The 14,328-nt window shown below is 42.4% G+C and overlaps 1 protein-coding gene across 2 annotated transcripts; it reads left to right on the top strand.

Annotated features, from left to right (window-relative positions):
• Positions 1-486: 486 nt before the first annotated feature.
• On the top strand, positions 487-7,392 carry hsd17b3 (hydroxysteroid (17-beta) dehydrogenase 3). Of its 2 annotated transcripts, XM_062454617.1 has the most exons (11): positions 487-713; positions 3,193-3,239; positions 3,392-3,467; positions 3,593-3,700; positions 3,804-3,871; positions 4,016-4,060; positions 4,206-4,240; positions 4,379-4,460; positions 4,568-4,633; positions 4,836-4,985; positions 5,171-7,392. In XM_062454617.1, the coding sequence occupies exons 1-11, from the start codon at positions 563-565 to the stop codon at positions 5,264-5,266; spliced, it is 924 nt and encodes a 307-aa protein (XP_062310601.1). In that variant the 5' UTR covers positions 487-562; the 3' UTR covers positions 5,267-7,392. The 2 variants fall into 2 exon arrangements, with proteins under 2 accessions (XP_062310601.1, XP_062310602.1); XM_062454618.1 differs by lacking the exon at positions 487-713 and having other exon boundaries at positions 3,138-3,239; positions 3,396-3,467.
• The last annotated feature ends 6,936 nt before the right edge of the window (positions 7,393-14,328 follow it).

Raw genomic sequence — 14,328 nt, forward strand, 5'->3', positions numbered from 1 at the left:
AATTTCTGATCCTGCTCCCCTCGACAGTTTCCTAGAGGTCGAACCCAAGTGGTTCTAAATCTTAATTTGTAAATAAATAAATCCATATGCTATATTAAACATTCTCATGAACAATAAAGCATTTATTAAATGTGCTTATACTGTGTTCAATGTGCAAAGTCCAGTATAGTAGCTTTTTCAGTTAATTTGAAGAATAGTGTAATGTTTTCTGTGGAGAAAAGGCTCTTTTAGTCTTATAGCTTTGAAACTGTACTTTGTACCTGAATTAAATCATTGAAATATCTCAATTTAGCCAGCACTAAATAGATAAAAACGTTGTATTTGCTTGTAGTTAAAATACAATTTTAGACTTCCTTCATTTATTCTGTATGGTTAGCTTTTGTTCTTCCAATGATCTGTTATACTCCATGGTGTGTGTGCGTGTTTCTGTTGTGTGAGAAATAGATGGGAGTGGCCTAGTTTATAATTCTCCAGAATGAACTTGGATTTCACTTGTCTGGTAGGAGCAGAGAGACACAGTGGGTAATAAAATAGGCACTCGGTGAAGCACTTACAAAAGACCATGGATTTCATTGGGTTGTTCTTTGTCTCGCTTGGTTTCGCTGTTGTTTTATTTTATGGAGTGAAATTACTGCTCTTTGCCAGGATGTTTTACCCCAGAATTTGGTTCCCACAGCCCAAGTCTTTCTTCACCTCCATGGGAGAGTGGGCAGGTAAGCTGAATCCGATGTGTGTGCATGAAACAATAATTTAGCTTAAGACACATTTATCCGAGGTAACGTACAAGGGGGAACTTCAACCTCTTGATCCATCTGGGTATGTGTGTGTGTTTGTGTGTGTGTGTGTGTGTGTGTGTGTCATTTATAATCCAAATAAAATATCTCAAATATTTTACAGTACAAAGACTCAGTCCACATGCACAAACTGTATTTTTTCTGGTGCAAGACAGAGTATTTCAAGCATTCCTTTGTGCCGAAATTCATCAGGCTGTACAACAGCGCCTAAGACCCCCCAGCCTAAGCCAATGTCATCCCCCAAAGCCTTCCCTCGTCACATTGTTTACATGTTAATATTGATATTGTTTTATATTGTTTTATATTACTGCTGCTGTAACACCCAATTTCCACACCTGGAGATTAAGAACCTTATCTTCTAACCAAAACATAGTAAAAGTTACTATTATTTAAATAACAAATTGCCTGTGCATGGTAGTCCTTTGTTTGTAATTAAATGCAGCAACTTTTGGCTCTATCAGAATCAATATGGCGAGGAATTAATTTGTATTAAATTTCCAATTTCCTCGAGATTTATAAGTTCAGCTTGTCATTGTAACATAAACCTATCCAGGAGTCCAGGAAATCAATTTTACAAGTTTATGAAAGAATCTCGGAGAGAGAGATGAGGAGAGTGGGTAACTCGTCGTCATTTTATTTGTGTGATGCCAATATCATTTTGATATGTTTTCTTCAAGGACAGGTCACAACTTATACACAAATAGCATTCTCTCACAGTGATGCTGTGACTCATTGCAACCACACATGGTCATCATTTCCCCGATCGACCATATCATCCTCTGGCACAGCAGCCCCTGGGAACATTCACATCAGGCTTTTCACGCAGAAGGACTACTTGAACTCGGTGAAAAGGCAAACAGATATAAAAAAAAACAGATACTATAGGTGTACCTAAGCTTTGAGAAAACACATACACCACTAAATACACACACTTAATCAATCGTACACACTCTCTTCAGCTCCGCTCTGGTGTCCGACACCTTTCTTGTCTTATTGGATCTTCTGTCGTGGCTCCCCAGCCTCCCACACTGCTGGCAGGGTGTCTCTTTCCACATAAAGGACCATCAATGCAGAGCCAACCTTTTCCCCAAGCTTCTCTTCCATTCCATTCCATTCCAGGACAGGACAGGACAGAAAATAAGAAAAAAAAGCCAATTAGAACAGTATGTTCTGGGACAGTAAGTATTCTCTCCGACCCATTGGAAACCAAATGGACATGACTTTGTTTTCCCTTTCAGAATGTTCCCTTTCATTATCAAGTATCCTAAGAAGTAGTTGGGTTGTTTGGGAGAGTGGGCGTTTCGGTTTCTGTGTGTGTGTGTGTGTGTGTGTTTGTGTGTGTGTGTGTGTGTGTGTGTGTGTGTGTGTGTGTGTGTGTGTGTGTGTGTGTGATGAAGGGATGGGGGTTATCCGTGTGTGCGTGGTTCTGCATCAGTGTGTCTATGTGCACGTGTTTATGTGGTGTGTATCTCTGCAGTGTGCCATGCCTCTCGTGTTAGCAGTGTTGCAGTAGCTAGAATGTTCTTCCCATCTCTTCTCACTGTAGCTCTTTGACCCAAACCATGCTAAAGATGCTGGCGATGGTGAGGAAGAATTACAATGAGTGGACTCAAAGGAGTCCTAACAAACATGCCTCTCAGGCCACTGAGAATGACAGAGAAGCTCAGACTGAATACCTTAGTCCACAGCTCTAAAATGAATGCCATGAACAACTTTAGCTTACCGATTCTAGCTGGCTTGGCCGGGGAATGGAAATGTTTGGTTTTCTGTGGATGGTGTTGTTGTATTTTCAGTGTGTTTAGTCCGTTTTGTGTGTTTGGTATGCTTGTATGTGTGTATCCGCCTGTGTGTCCTGGTGCATGTGTAATTGTGTTGCTTCACAATGGGAAACACTGGGAGAAATAGAACATGCACCAAGTGTAACAAAATTTGAGACAAACGCAAACACAATTTTGTCTGGCTTGCTGTTAAAGTCAAACATTTTGTGTTTACACTTGCCTGGCACCAGAGAGTGGTCAGACACAAACAGAATACCTGAATGTCAGATTGGAACAGCAATGCAAAGACTGAGACCTTTAAATGACTTAGGGACAGGGAATAATCACATTGTAACACGTTTGACAGACAGACAGACATTTTTGCCACCTTCTTTATCAGAGCATAGGGACAGACTGTGTGTGCGAGTACACTGTGCTAGAAAGTGCGATAGCAGAAGCCTAAAAGTGTTTTGATTGACTGCAGGAGAAGAGAGGTCACAGTGATCAGCTGAGCTTTGGACTATCAGTGCCTCGTGTACCAAGAATGGGCACTGCAGAGATCTGGATTCGGACTGAATGGGACATATACAGTATATCTGACAGCTTTTCTGTCTGTCTGTCTGTCTGTCTCTCTCATGCAGTGGTCACTGGTGCATCAGATGGCATAGGAAGAGCCTATGCTTTTGAGGTAATCTAGATGGCGAATGTAACCTTTCATTTAATGTTAATTTAATCACTTCAAAATAAAACATTTAGCATATTTTTCAATAGGGAAATAACCAATAAAGCGTAAATAAAGATATGTTATCTGCTGTTGACCTGATTTTTGACCTCCACCAGCTAGCCAGCCGAGGTATGAACATAGTCATTCTGAGCAGAACCAAGGAGAAACTGGATCATGTTGCCAACGAGATAGGTGACTGGATCCTATTTCAGCTTATGTGCTTCTTTCATTATCATACCATAGTGTTATAAATATATGTCCTGTCTTTCAAGACTGGAACTATAAAACCTGCTGAACAGTTCTTTTTGGTCTCACAGAAAAAAACACAGGACAGAAGGTTAATGTCCTGGTTGCAGACTTCACTGAGGATAGCATATATGAAGGTCTCAAGGAGAAGCTGAAGAACCTCAACATTGGAGTTTTAGGTCAATGAATGGCATACCTAAATATACATATAAAAAGCCTACCAAAGTTGATTCAAATCAATTCACCATTGTGACCTACTCACCGTTTAATCAACTCATTCAGTGAACAACGTGGGTGTCCTGCCCAGTCATCTCCCCTGCAAGTTCCTCCAGACGAAAGACTTGGAACAGGTGAGAGGAGACACTTGTACAGCAAAACAAATGTTGTCATGCATTACAAGTCCACCTTACTTCACCCCCCTACCCCGACCCTCTTAGCCCTGCCTGTCCTTCACTTCGAGACCTAACGTAGAGACTGACTATTTTCCTTTGTAGGGAATCACTAGAGTCATCAACTGCAATGTAAAAGCCATGGTCCAGGTAGGAAGATTGATCTCAAAGTAAAAATGTTACAGTTTGTTTCACTTCACATGTTTCACTTCACAAGTTTTAATCAAATCCAACAGCTGTGTTTAGGTTCCCGTTCACACATTTCAAATGTCTGTGTTTTGTATTCTCTACACAGATGAGCCAGATCATCCTTCCAGCCATGGAGCACAGGTTTTTCTCCTCATAATGCTTGTCAGAAGCAATTTCATTTGAGCTCAGCCAATCCATTGGTAGGAAACACAGGTTGCTCTGTCCTGATGCTCATGCCTGTTTTTGTGTCCGTCTGTGTTTGAATGTCCGTGTCCACAGAGGAAAGGGAATGATAGTGAACATTTCTTCTGGGGTCGCCACAGTTCCCTCCCCCCTCTACACCATGTACTGTGCATCAAAGGCTAGTACTCCTCACTCAAAACTTCACACAACAGACGGAGATCTCGAAACAGCTACTCTAGGCTTCAAACCTGACGTGTGAGTGCGTCTGTCTCTGTGTTGTTCCAGTTGTTTGTGGAGAGAGTCTCTCAGGGTCTACAGGCTGAATACAAAGCCAAAGGAATCTTGATACAGGTATATTGTCTCCTCACAACCTCGTTCAACCCTGTTCAGATTCCCTCACACCATTTGAAAAAAAAAAACTTTTCATACTGATAACGACTAAAGACTTTGTCCTGGTTCTATTGTCTGTGTTATGATCATGACAAATATATTATTGTATTGTATAGTAGTAGATAAGCATTTTCAGGACCTTTGTTTCATTTATTTACATCAGACAGTGGCCCCATTCGGAGTGTCCACAGCCATGACAGGCTACCAGAAGCCTAACTTTGTAACTCTGACAGCAGGGGACTTTGTCAGGACGTCCCTTCAGTACCTGACTTCTGGAGACAAGACCCATGGAAGCATTCGCCACACTGTCCTGGTAAAATACACTATGTGACACCCAGGTCTGCTGTTCTGTACTGCACTATGATGTGGTTAACATGAACAGTTTATAAATCCTAACCTGATTCAACATGTTGTTTGCTTGTGTGTTTGTGTGTTTTTGCGCTTGTGTGTGTGTGTATGTGTGTGTACTTGTGTCTGTTTCTTTATGTGTATGTGCAGGGCTGGCTGGTAAAGAATGCTCCTTTACAAATCCTCCACAGTGAGATCATGCAGGACATCCTATTGGAGTATGTGAAGAAGAGGGTTGGGTCATAGGTCGCATGTGACCTACAGTTAGGCTTGTGCATATCCTCCTCATGGCTGTATGTTTGTAAATAAGATTAACGTCAGATTAAACCCCTGAGAAAAGTTAAATGGTAGTCAGTATTCATGGTTACATTAGTAGGTATTAATTAGGTGGCAACTATAAATCCAGTGGGGGCATCCCTTTGCCTCGGCGGTTAGGCATGTGTGCCAGGTCTGGTAACCAACACCAGGGATCAGTATTTCACGGTGGTATCAGCTATGTTTTTATACAGGAGCTCTTCCACTCGCTGAACTTTTGAGCCATAGTACCTGCTACCATTTGTGGTCACACCAGTGTACATGAAACAGTTGAGACTGGGCGGCTTGCTGAAATTACTGCCTCAGGCTTCAAGTGAAGCTCACCTGAGTAAATAAAGCCTGACCATGGTGAAAGAGGCCTAAGACTAGGCTATCCACATCTCAAAATGGACACTGAGGTAGATCACTGCCCATGTTTATCTACATTTCTGTTATAAATACTGACTGACATGTCGAACTTAAGAAAACACAATCAAAATAATTGTACCATTGACCAAAGTCAGGTTATCCTTTAGGTTTGCTACTTGTGAACATGTCTCACTGAAGTGTTTGAAAAGGGGTTCACTTGATAAGTACGAGAATATTTAGAAATAATAGCGTCACAGACGATTAACAATAAACCTTTGGCCTTCAATGCAAAGTGTGTGTGCTCATATAGGTCATGTTTAAATGCATGCAGTTAGAAAATAAAGTTTCAATTTGGTGTCATCAAGTTGGAGATGACTACATCTGGAAGATGAACTGCAGTAACATGAGAGTTGCCAGCTGTCCACGCTTCGTCAGTCACCCACCTACAGTCATCCCTGCAGGGACACAAGTGGGGTAGGAGAGAGGATTCTGACCCCAACCTGATCCATCTGTTGGTCCCATCTCCAGTCATACTGAGCACACTGATCCTCCAGAGATTGGCTATAGATCTCAATGCAGGAGGAGAAACTGGGAAATATAATGGCCAAAGAAAAACAATACCAATGTTCCAGTTGTGGAGGACAATATATATAATATATCTTCACAATCGAAATTTTTCCTTCACATTACTCCATGATAGTGAGTATGAAGGTGGTCAAATTCTTCTGACATAGATATACTAAACACCCAGAAATATTCAATCTGTCTAAACCACTAGTAATATACCACCATTATAGCAAAAAATAGGATCAGCTGTACAGGCAAATCTCTATACATAATCTGCAATGTCACATAAAACCGCACAGGTATTCAGAACTCCTATTTGTAGTATGGCTCCTTATTCATAGTTTCACATATGAACATGAAGTAAGCTGGCTGCGTGCTCTGCGCTTTACAATAGATGGCTAATCAAGGATACTGTAGGTCTAAAGCTGTTTTTTAAACAACCCATTGTAGATCTGATGACTGTAGATTGACTTACATTTTTCATTACGAGTCACATTCATGTCAGTTGTGTCTGGTAGAAGGGCAAATTGTGTTCGGTTAAAAGGTTCATAGTTTGAACTTTGACCCAATACCACGTTTTCCAATTTCCATCACAAAACAATTCCCACAAGAATCAGAGCATTATTATTTTACAGGTCAGGCTTCAAAGAAACAAGGTCAAATACAACGAGCCGTAGTAAGCTTGTATGTTTGTGGAGGCAGTAAATGATATGGCTCTTCAGTATTCTTGAGAAATAAATCAAATGAACAGTAGAGTTGAATGTCACCCGCTTGTACTTGCCACCCACGGGTAAAGTTACCGTTAAAAGCTTGTTAAGTGCATGCCTGCATGCTGTTCTTGCTTCTGTAGTAGTTCCCCTTCCATGAAGACATAACAATCTACGGACCACTCCATATGATTCACTGTTTATCACTGATGTGTTGGTTCTTATGTTCAGGACTGATCCTAGTTCATTGTCGTAACAGACCCTAAAAAAGAGAATGCTTCTCGGAAAAGTCATCTTTTGTGAGAGAAGATTTATGGTTTGTTAAATGATGCACTGTTGGTTGGCCATTTGCGGCCACTTATAATTGTTTCTCCCTGTACCCTTTGACTATGGAAAAGCTTTGTCAATTTGATTTATAATAAAAATGTTTTTTTGTCTTTGTCGATAAATAAAAAATCGGCCTCTTTTTAACGGCAGTTCTGTTGTTTTCTTCATGGTGTTGGATGACAAAGGGATATTGCGTGCTCAGTAAAGTTCCTTAAGACTTAGATAAACTTAACTTAATTAATTGCATTTTTATTCCAGGTTTAATTTTGATAGTGCCACTAATTGTGAGACCTTGAATAAACACACAAAACTTTGATTTTGAGTTTATTTCTTTCATTATATTGTTCATATTATTAGCATTGTTTGTGCATTGCCAGTCAGGAGTCTAGTAATTCTGGAGTCCACTGTACATGAAAACAAATATAGTAGGTTTTCATTGACTAGTGCCCGTGCCCATAGTCCATCTGGTGATTTAGAAATGGGAAAGTTAATTTGGTAACATACAGATAAATAGACATACACACATTCCTGGAATTCTAATAAGAGAGTGCAGCGCCCATGCTTGTGACACCCGTGATGCAGCCAATAATTAAGAGAAGTTGATAACCCTAGTTGATGTTACAATAGCTCAGTGCCCGTCTTGTTCTCTTTAAACTAGGCCCACCATGATCACCACAGCTAGTGTGTTATGTTCATAAAACACCCCATTTTGTAAAAATGTTCTACAATTTATTGCCTACATATCATTGACAATACAGTGTTTACGCTCAATTACAATTTTTTGTAATCACTTAAGCATAGTTGGCAAATGTGTACCCTCATTCTCTAAACGGTGCCTCAAAGTCCCACACCATAAACACAATTGGCCACTACACTAGTATGCTGAAGCTAGTTCTTCTAATCTAGTTTGACAGAAGTTCCGTTCATAACCAAGTTGGTTTTTCAAATATAACTAAATGAAAACATATCAATATTTGCTTTCCTTCAGCCTGCCAGGTTAGCAGTTAGTTAAGGGCTGTGTTATTGGCTCCACTTACTACACACGGTCATGCTTCCATTATCTACTCCACTCCACACCCTAACTGACCTGCTTGTTAAAAAGCTGCACATTTTTTATCACCTCAAATATAGCCCACTCTTTTTTTTACCCGCTTCACTGCACGTCCTTGTGTCCTGAGCCATACAATTGCCAAATGTAAACTTCATACAATAACCAGTTTGCGAGATAATCGAGCCACAGACAGACACGCATACAAATGAACACACACAGATTCCTGGCATTATAGTATGATGTAATTAATCAATCAATCAATTAATTTATTATCAATTAATTGATTATTATAATGTATTATTAATTAATTAACTGCTCTGCATGTCTACATGCAAAGGGAGTCAGGTGGCTGAGCGGTGAGGGAATCGGGCTAGTAATCCGAAGGTTGCCAGTTCGCTTCCCGGTCATGCCAACTGACGTTGTGTCCTTGGGCAAGGCACTTCACCCTACTTGCCTCGGGGCGAATGTCCCTGTACTTACTGTAAGTCGCTCTGGATAAGAGCGTCTGCTAAACGACTAAATGTACATCCAACACCAAAGGCCAACCAACATATTCAAGGTCTAAACTAATAGGGGAGCATAGGGGGGGTTTGTATGTCCGTCAATCACAGCATGTGGGATGATACCTGTACTGTTCTATTTCCATGCCGTATTCCCAGAGAGAGAAAGTAGACAAAATATTTTAATCACGAAACCTTACACAACCCTTGTGTTCCAGTGTGGCCAAGGAGAGCTATTCTGGTGCTGATGTTCAGGGTCTGTTGGGTTACTGGTCAGCAGTGAAAAATTGCTGCTGTTGCTTTCTTCTTGTTTACAGCACAGGAGGTTTCCCTCTGCTGCTGCTGTAGGTAATCTTGGTCATGGTGTGTTCATGTGTTTGTGTGCTTTCTCTAACATTTGAGAGGTCAGCAGCTTTGCATGAATCCTATCAGATTATCAGATCCCCAGTCACAAGGGAGAGAGCATGAGAGAGAGAGAGAGAGAGAGAGAGAGAGAGAGAGAGAGAGAGAGAGAGAGAGAGAGAGAGAGAGAGAGAGAGAGAGAGAGAGAGAGAGAGAGAGAGAGAAGGAAAGAAAGCAGGGCTAGTTTGTCCAGTCTTGGTTGGTCTTGAATCTTATCCTGCCTTTGGTCCCCCAGTGGCTAGAAATTTCGATAGGTGTAAACCAAGCCCTGGGTATTCTTCTCCGCCTTTGAGAAAATGAAAGCTGAAACGCTCGGTTTTAAAAATATTCCTATTATGACGTCATAATAGGGAAGGTTACCTCCCCTTTCTCTGCTTTGAGCTACGACCGTGCGAGCGCGATATTGTTTTTTCCCCGAGACAGTTAGCCCCGCCTCTTTCTTCCTCATAGCATTTAAATTTACAGACACAGAAACGGCACGTCGGGAAAGAGACTTCAGATACAGTATTAGGGGACCACTAACGCCTATATAAAAGCATCCAAAAACAGCATGTCATGGGATTTTTAATGAGGAGCAGCATGGCCATATTAGTCTGTAGTCTTATCTTCAGCCCTGGAGGATGTGTCCAGTTTTCATTTGGAGTCCGTGAATTATATTTGAATGATATTTCGCAAGCGCAACAGACTGTAAAGTACTCAGAACACACCACTGTGGATAAGTTGCATCACGTTTTGAGTATGTGGCACCATCTAGTGGTAGTATGTGGTGATAGCAAATAAATAACAAATGATCTGTCAAACATTACCTCTAGAGGGCAGTACCATAACATGTCTCAAGGCATCTCACGTAGGACTAGACAGGAGCAAAAAGGTCTGAAAAGGTCTGAAAAGTACAATATCCAGCTCTCCAGTTGGCTAACGTCAGCAAATCCTTTCCCGTTTTTCAATCCATCAATTCAAGTTATCTGCTTTCTTTACTTTGTTTGTTGTGAGGGAGTCAATCGCTTGCTCAACACTAACACCTTTCAAACATGACTAAACTTCACGAGGTTCAGGTGAAATAATGGGAATTTCCAGGAAGATATCTATTTAATGCAATGAGGTTGCTGTGCACTTATCCTCCAAGCCACATTCAGGAAGACTGCATGTTTTGTTCAGCAGAAACCAAACAGGTTTCTCTCTCTTTTAAGCAGATGGGGCTTTCCAGACCTCAGGTACTCTAGGATAAACACACTGCTCAAACCACCTTTTAATTACTCACTTTCAAAGTTCTCCCCCTTGATCTAATGCTAAGGTGTCAGGTTCGCCCACACTGGCAGAGCACATCTAGCCTTTCTCAACACGTTTCTTCGCATTAAACCGAATCACTGACGAGAACAGAGTAGAAGAGGGTTGCTCGATTGAAGGCAACATGATTGAAGACAGGTCTAGTAAGCCTTCTAGCTTCTTGTCTACCAGTGAGTCCTGTGTGAGTGATCTACTGTATGTGGGTGGGCGCAGGAGAACAGACCTGTCTTTGAAGATGCTCCCTCTGTGAGTCCTTTCCTTTACAAATCTGTCCTGTAGGACTCTCGGTTGTTGTCTCAGTAAACAGAGGAAAGAGAGCGAGGGGTCAGAGGGTGGTCCAAAACAAGCAGGCTGTACAGCAACCGGGGTCCACCACAGGCCCACCCAGCACACACGGTCAAGAAACTGGACCACTGACCAATACAGATACAGGCTCGCTGGGAGCAGAACCCAAACCATAGTCCATCTCCCCTGTACAAGGGCAGGTGGAGAGGGAATGCAACACCATCAACCACCGTATTGTAACAAGACACTTTACGTTTCAACGATTCACTTCTGATTGGGATAACATTCATGATTGGGATAGCATTAATTGAACACGAGTAAAATACACGTGTTAGGTCAAACTGATTGGGTTCACCTACACTATGCAAGATTTCAGGCTATAACGTTTGGCCTGCTGCCTATGCAGGAATGTGCTGATCTTGTCAGTAGATGGTAAGAAGGTAGAAGTAGAAGGTAAATATTTCAATATTGACATTTTCCAACATATTTCTGTGACACGATGACTACCTTGTCTCAGATTGTGTTTGTTTTTTTCGCACATCTAGAACGCTTCTCTCTGAGCTTAGAGGGCAATTATAGCTCCCAAGCAGTTACACCAGCCAACTCTCACAGGCACCGAGGAGGTCTTTGAAACTCAAGAGCATAATTCCTACCCCGTCATCATCTTCTTAACCCTTGTGTTATCTTGGGATCATTCTCTACCCATCAGTCATTGTGACCCACCGTCGTATTGCGACAACTTTACCACATACAAAAACAAATTGAAGCATTTTATTTTAACCATTGGGCTGTCTCAGACCCCCCACATTGAAAAGGTTAAAATAAAAATAAAAATATTTGTTTTTGTATTGGGTAAAATTGGGTAAACACAACGATGGTTCGTTATGAACCTTTGGGTCATGTGACCCGAATCCAGCACAAGGGTTAAGAGCACGCTGTCAGGGAAAGGGTGCACTGTCAGCCGGCAAAATTAAGGGAGAGATAAGAGACAGAAAAGACACAAAAAAGAGGAGAAAGAGCGAGAGAAGGAGAATAGACAGAGAGAGATAGAGGATGAACGAAAGAGAACGAGGAGAGATGAAGGGAGGAAACAGAGAGGCGTAGATAGGGGCACGGCTCCCCCCCCTCCCCTCCCCCCCCCCCCCAAAAAAAAAACTCAGCGCTCACACATGGCGAGGCTTTGCTTATGCAGCCCCACTTCAAGGCGAGGGCCCTGCAAACATAAACAGTGGAGGGAGTACAGCTGTGCCGGGGGAGCAGCCGCTTGCTTACTAAAGCTCCGCTCCACTAAACAATGGATCAGATGACGCAGACGCCTCTGGCTGAGCTACAGAGAAACGACACAGAAATGCCTTTCCTCTGTCCGTTTATGCCTCCCCACTTTCAATATTTACTTGACGGGAAAACGTACAAGTTTCCGTTCCTTTTGTTGCTGCTGAAAAGAGAAAGAGAGAGAGAGACCTCCCTTTGTTCACCTCTCTCCCACCTTCTGAAAGTGACTTTTCCTTTATAGTGAAGGGAGGTGAAGGGACACAACTTTCTACCAACCACAAACTTGCTAATATCTTCCTTCAAAAGTCACAATATTAAAGGAAGTGCTGGAGAGAAGTATTGGATACATTGTAATAAATACGGTCTGTACTGTCTATGCAGGTGTTAAAAACAAATCGATTCAAATCCAGTTTGGTTAGTGTCTGTGCTGGTCATTTATATTCCGAGAGTGAAGTTTGACTTCGTTTCCTGCCGTGTTCAGGAATGAGGAGAAAGACATTTAGGATTATCCTGTGTGTGTCTCTGTGTGTGTTCAACCCTCTCTGGGTTATATCTCTTTTATTACCCAGCACAATGGGGAGAGGAAGGAACCAGCAACCACTGATTCAGCCCAAATTACAGCGAGCAGTTGTCTAGGTAACCAGAGAGGAATGGAAGACCAATGAGGTGCAATTTCCTAATGAAATGAGGGGAGGGGAAGGCAGATAAAGAGAAAAGGGGAGAGAGGGACAGAGAGGGACAGAGAGAGGGAAAGAGACAGAAAATATAACCAGAGACCTCCTCAGAGAGTCCCTGTGAAAACTGCAAAACATACTTATTGTCATCTGAACAATCCGTACAGTTTTATTGGGTGATTGTTTGTGCTTAAGTAAATTGTACTGTGGACATGAATGTTTGTGAATACACACAAAAATAGTTGTTCTGTGCAGTGTGTAATTAAAGGGGTCAGATGGCTGAGCAGTTAGGCAATCGGGCTATTAATCATAAGGTTGCTGGTTTGATTCCTGGCTGTACAAAATGACTTTGTGTCCTTGGGCAAGGCACTTCTCCCTACTTGCCTTGGGGAATGTCCCTGTACTTAATAAAAGTCGCTCTGGACAACAGCGTCTGCTGAATGTAAATGTAAAGGAAATATATGGAGTGTGTTGAAATATGTAATTTTCTCATAATAATCAATAAAACCACCCACCCTGTGTCCAATAGTCATCCTAAACATTCCCTTTCATCCCCATTAGAAAGAGGGAGCATTAAATGAGAGCCAAGCTGAAGGATCAGAGAGACGAGAGGTATCTGTTACCTGGTGGTGCCCTCATTAGCTAACCTTGTCTAGCTTGGCCTAGCCTTGCCTAGCTTGGTGTGTTTGGAAACCAGATCTTGGAGTCCCCAACTCTCTGAAGGTCGACAGCCATTTTACTAATCTAACCAAACCATGTGTCATTGGCTGACTTTTCCAAATAAACCCAGAGAGGGAGAGAGAGAGAGGCTGTCGGCCGGGGAAATGCCTGGCCAGGTGTCTGTCAGACAACTGAGTTATTGTGACAGGAGTTGTAAACAGACTTCTCAAGACACACAGCTCTTGACGCTAAGACGAGACACTAATGGTGATGGGAACCGTTTTTAGAACTTCAAGGTTCGTCTGACTGTGTGTATGTGAGTGAAGGAGAAAGATGTTTGGATTGTGCTTGTGTGTGTGTCACTTTCAGGCATCCTAGATGTCTATTGTTGAGTAAAACAGGTATCTGCTATTGGACTGACACAGCCACTCCTTCAACAGTCATCTCGGATCAGTTACTGATGTCTTTGGGCAACTTTTTGTTTAAACACATCCCGGCCAAACCCTCCATCTCCCACGATCTCTCAATCACCCTGGGATCTGCGACGGTGACCCCTTCATCCTCTGCCAGGAACCTCGGGGTTACCATGGATGACGAGCTCTCCCTCACGGCCCACATTGCTGCGGTCTCCCGGTCGTGTAGATTCACCCTCTACAACATCCGGAAGATCAGGAGATACCTGTCTGAGCATTCCACCCAGCTGCTAGTCCAAGCACTTGTCTTCTCCAAGTTGGACAACTGCAACTCGCTTCTAGCCGGTCTCCCAGCATGCGCAACCCGCCCTCTCCAGAGGATTCAGAACGCAGCAGCCCGCCTGGTCTTCAAACTACCCAGACGCTCCCATGTTACCCCACTCCTCATCTCCCTCCACTGGCTACCCATCACGGCCCCTATCAGATTCAAGACCCTGGTG

The sequence above is a fragment of the Osmerus eperlanus genome, chromosome 28 (assembly GCF_963692335.1).
Source record: "Osmerus eperlanus chromosome 28, fOsmEpe2.1, whole genome shotgun sequence".
In the NCBI taxonomy this organism is placed as follows: Eukaryota; Metazoa; Chordata; class Actinopteri; order Osmeriformes; family Osmeridae; genus Osmerus; species Osmerus eperlanus.

What these genes read in the sequence shown, in the direction of transcription:
- hsd17b3 (XM_062454617.1), top strand. Translation starts at nt 563, where the DNA reads ATGGATTTCATTGGGTTGTTCTTTGTCTCGCTTGGTTTCGCTGTTGTT. An exon ending in TCATGTTGCCAACGAGATAG is followed by an intron (nt 3,468 to 3,592) that starts GTGACTGGATCC and finishes TTGGTCTCACAG; the next exon opens with AAAAAAACACAGGACAGAAG. An exon ending in CCATGTACTGTGCATCAAAG is followed by an intron (nt 4,461 to 4,567) that starts GCTAGTACTCCT and finishes GTGTTGTTCCAG; the next exon opens with TTGTTTGTGGAGAGAGTCTC.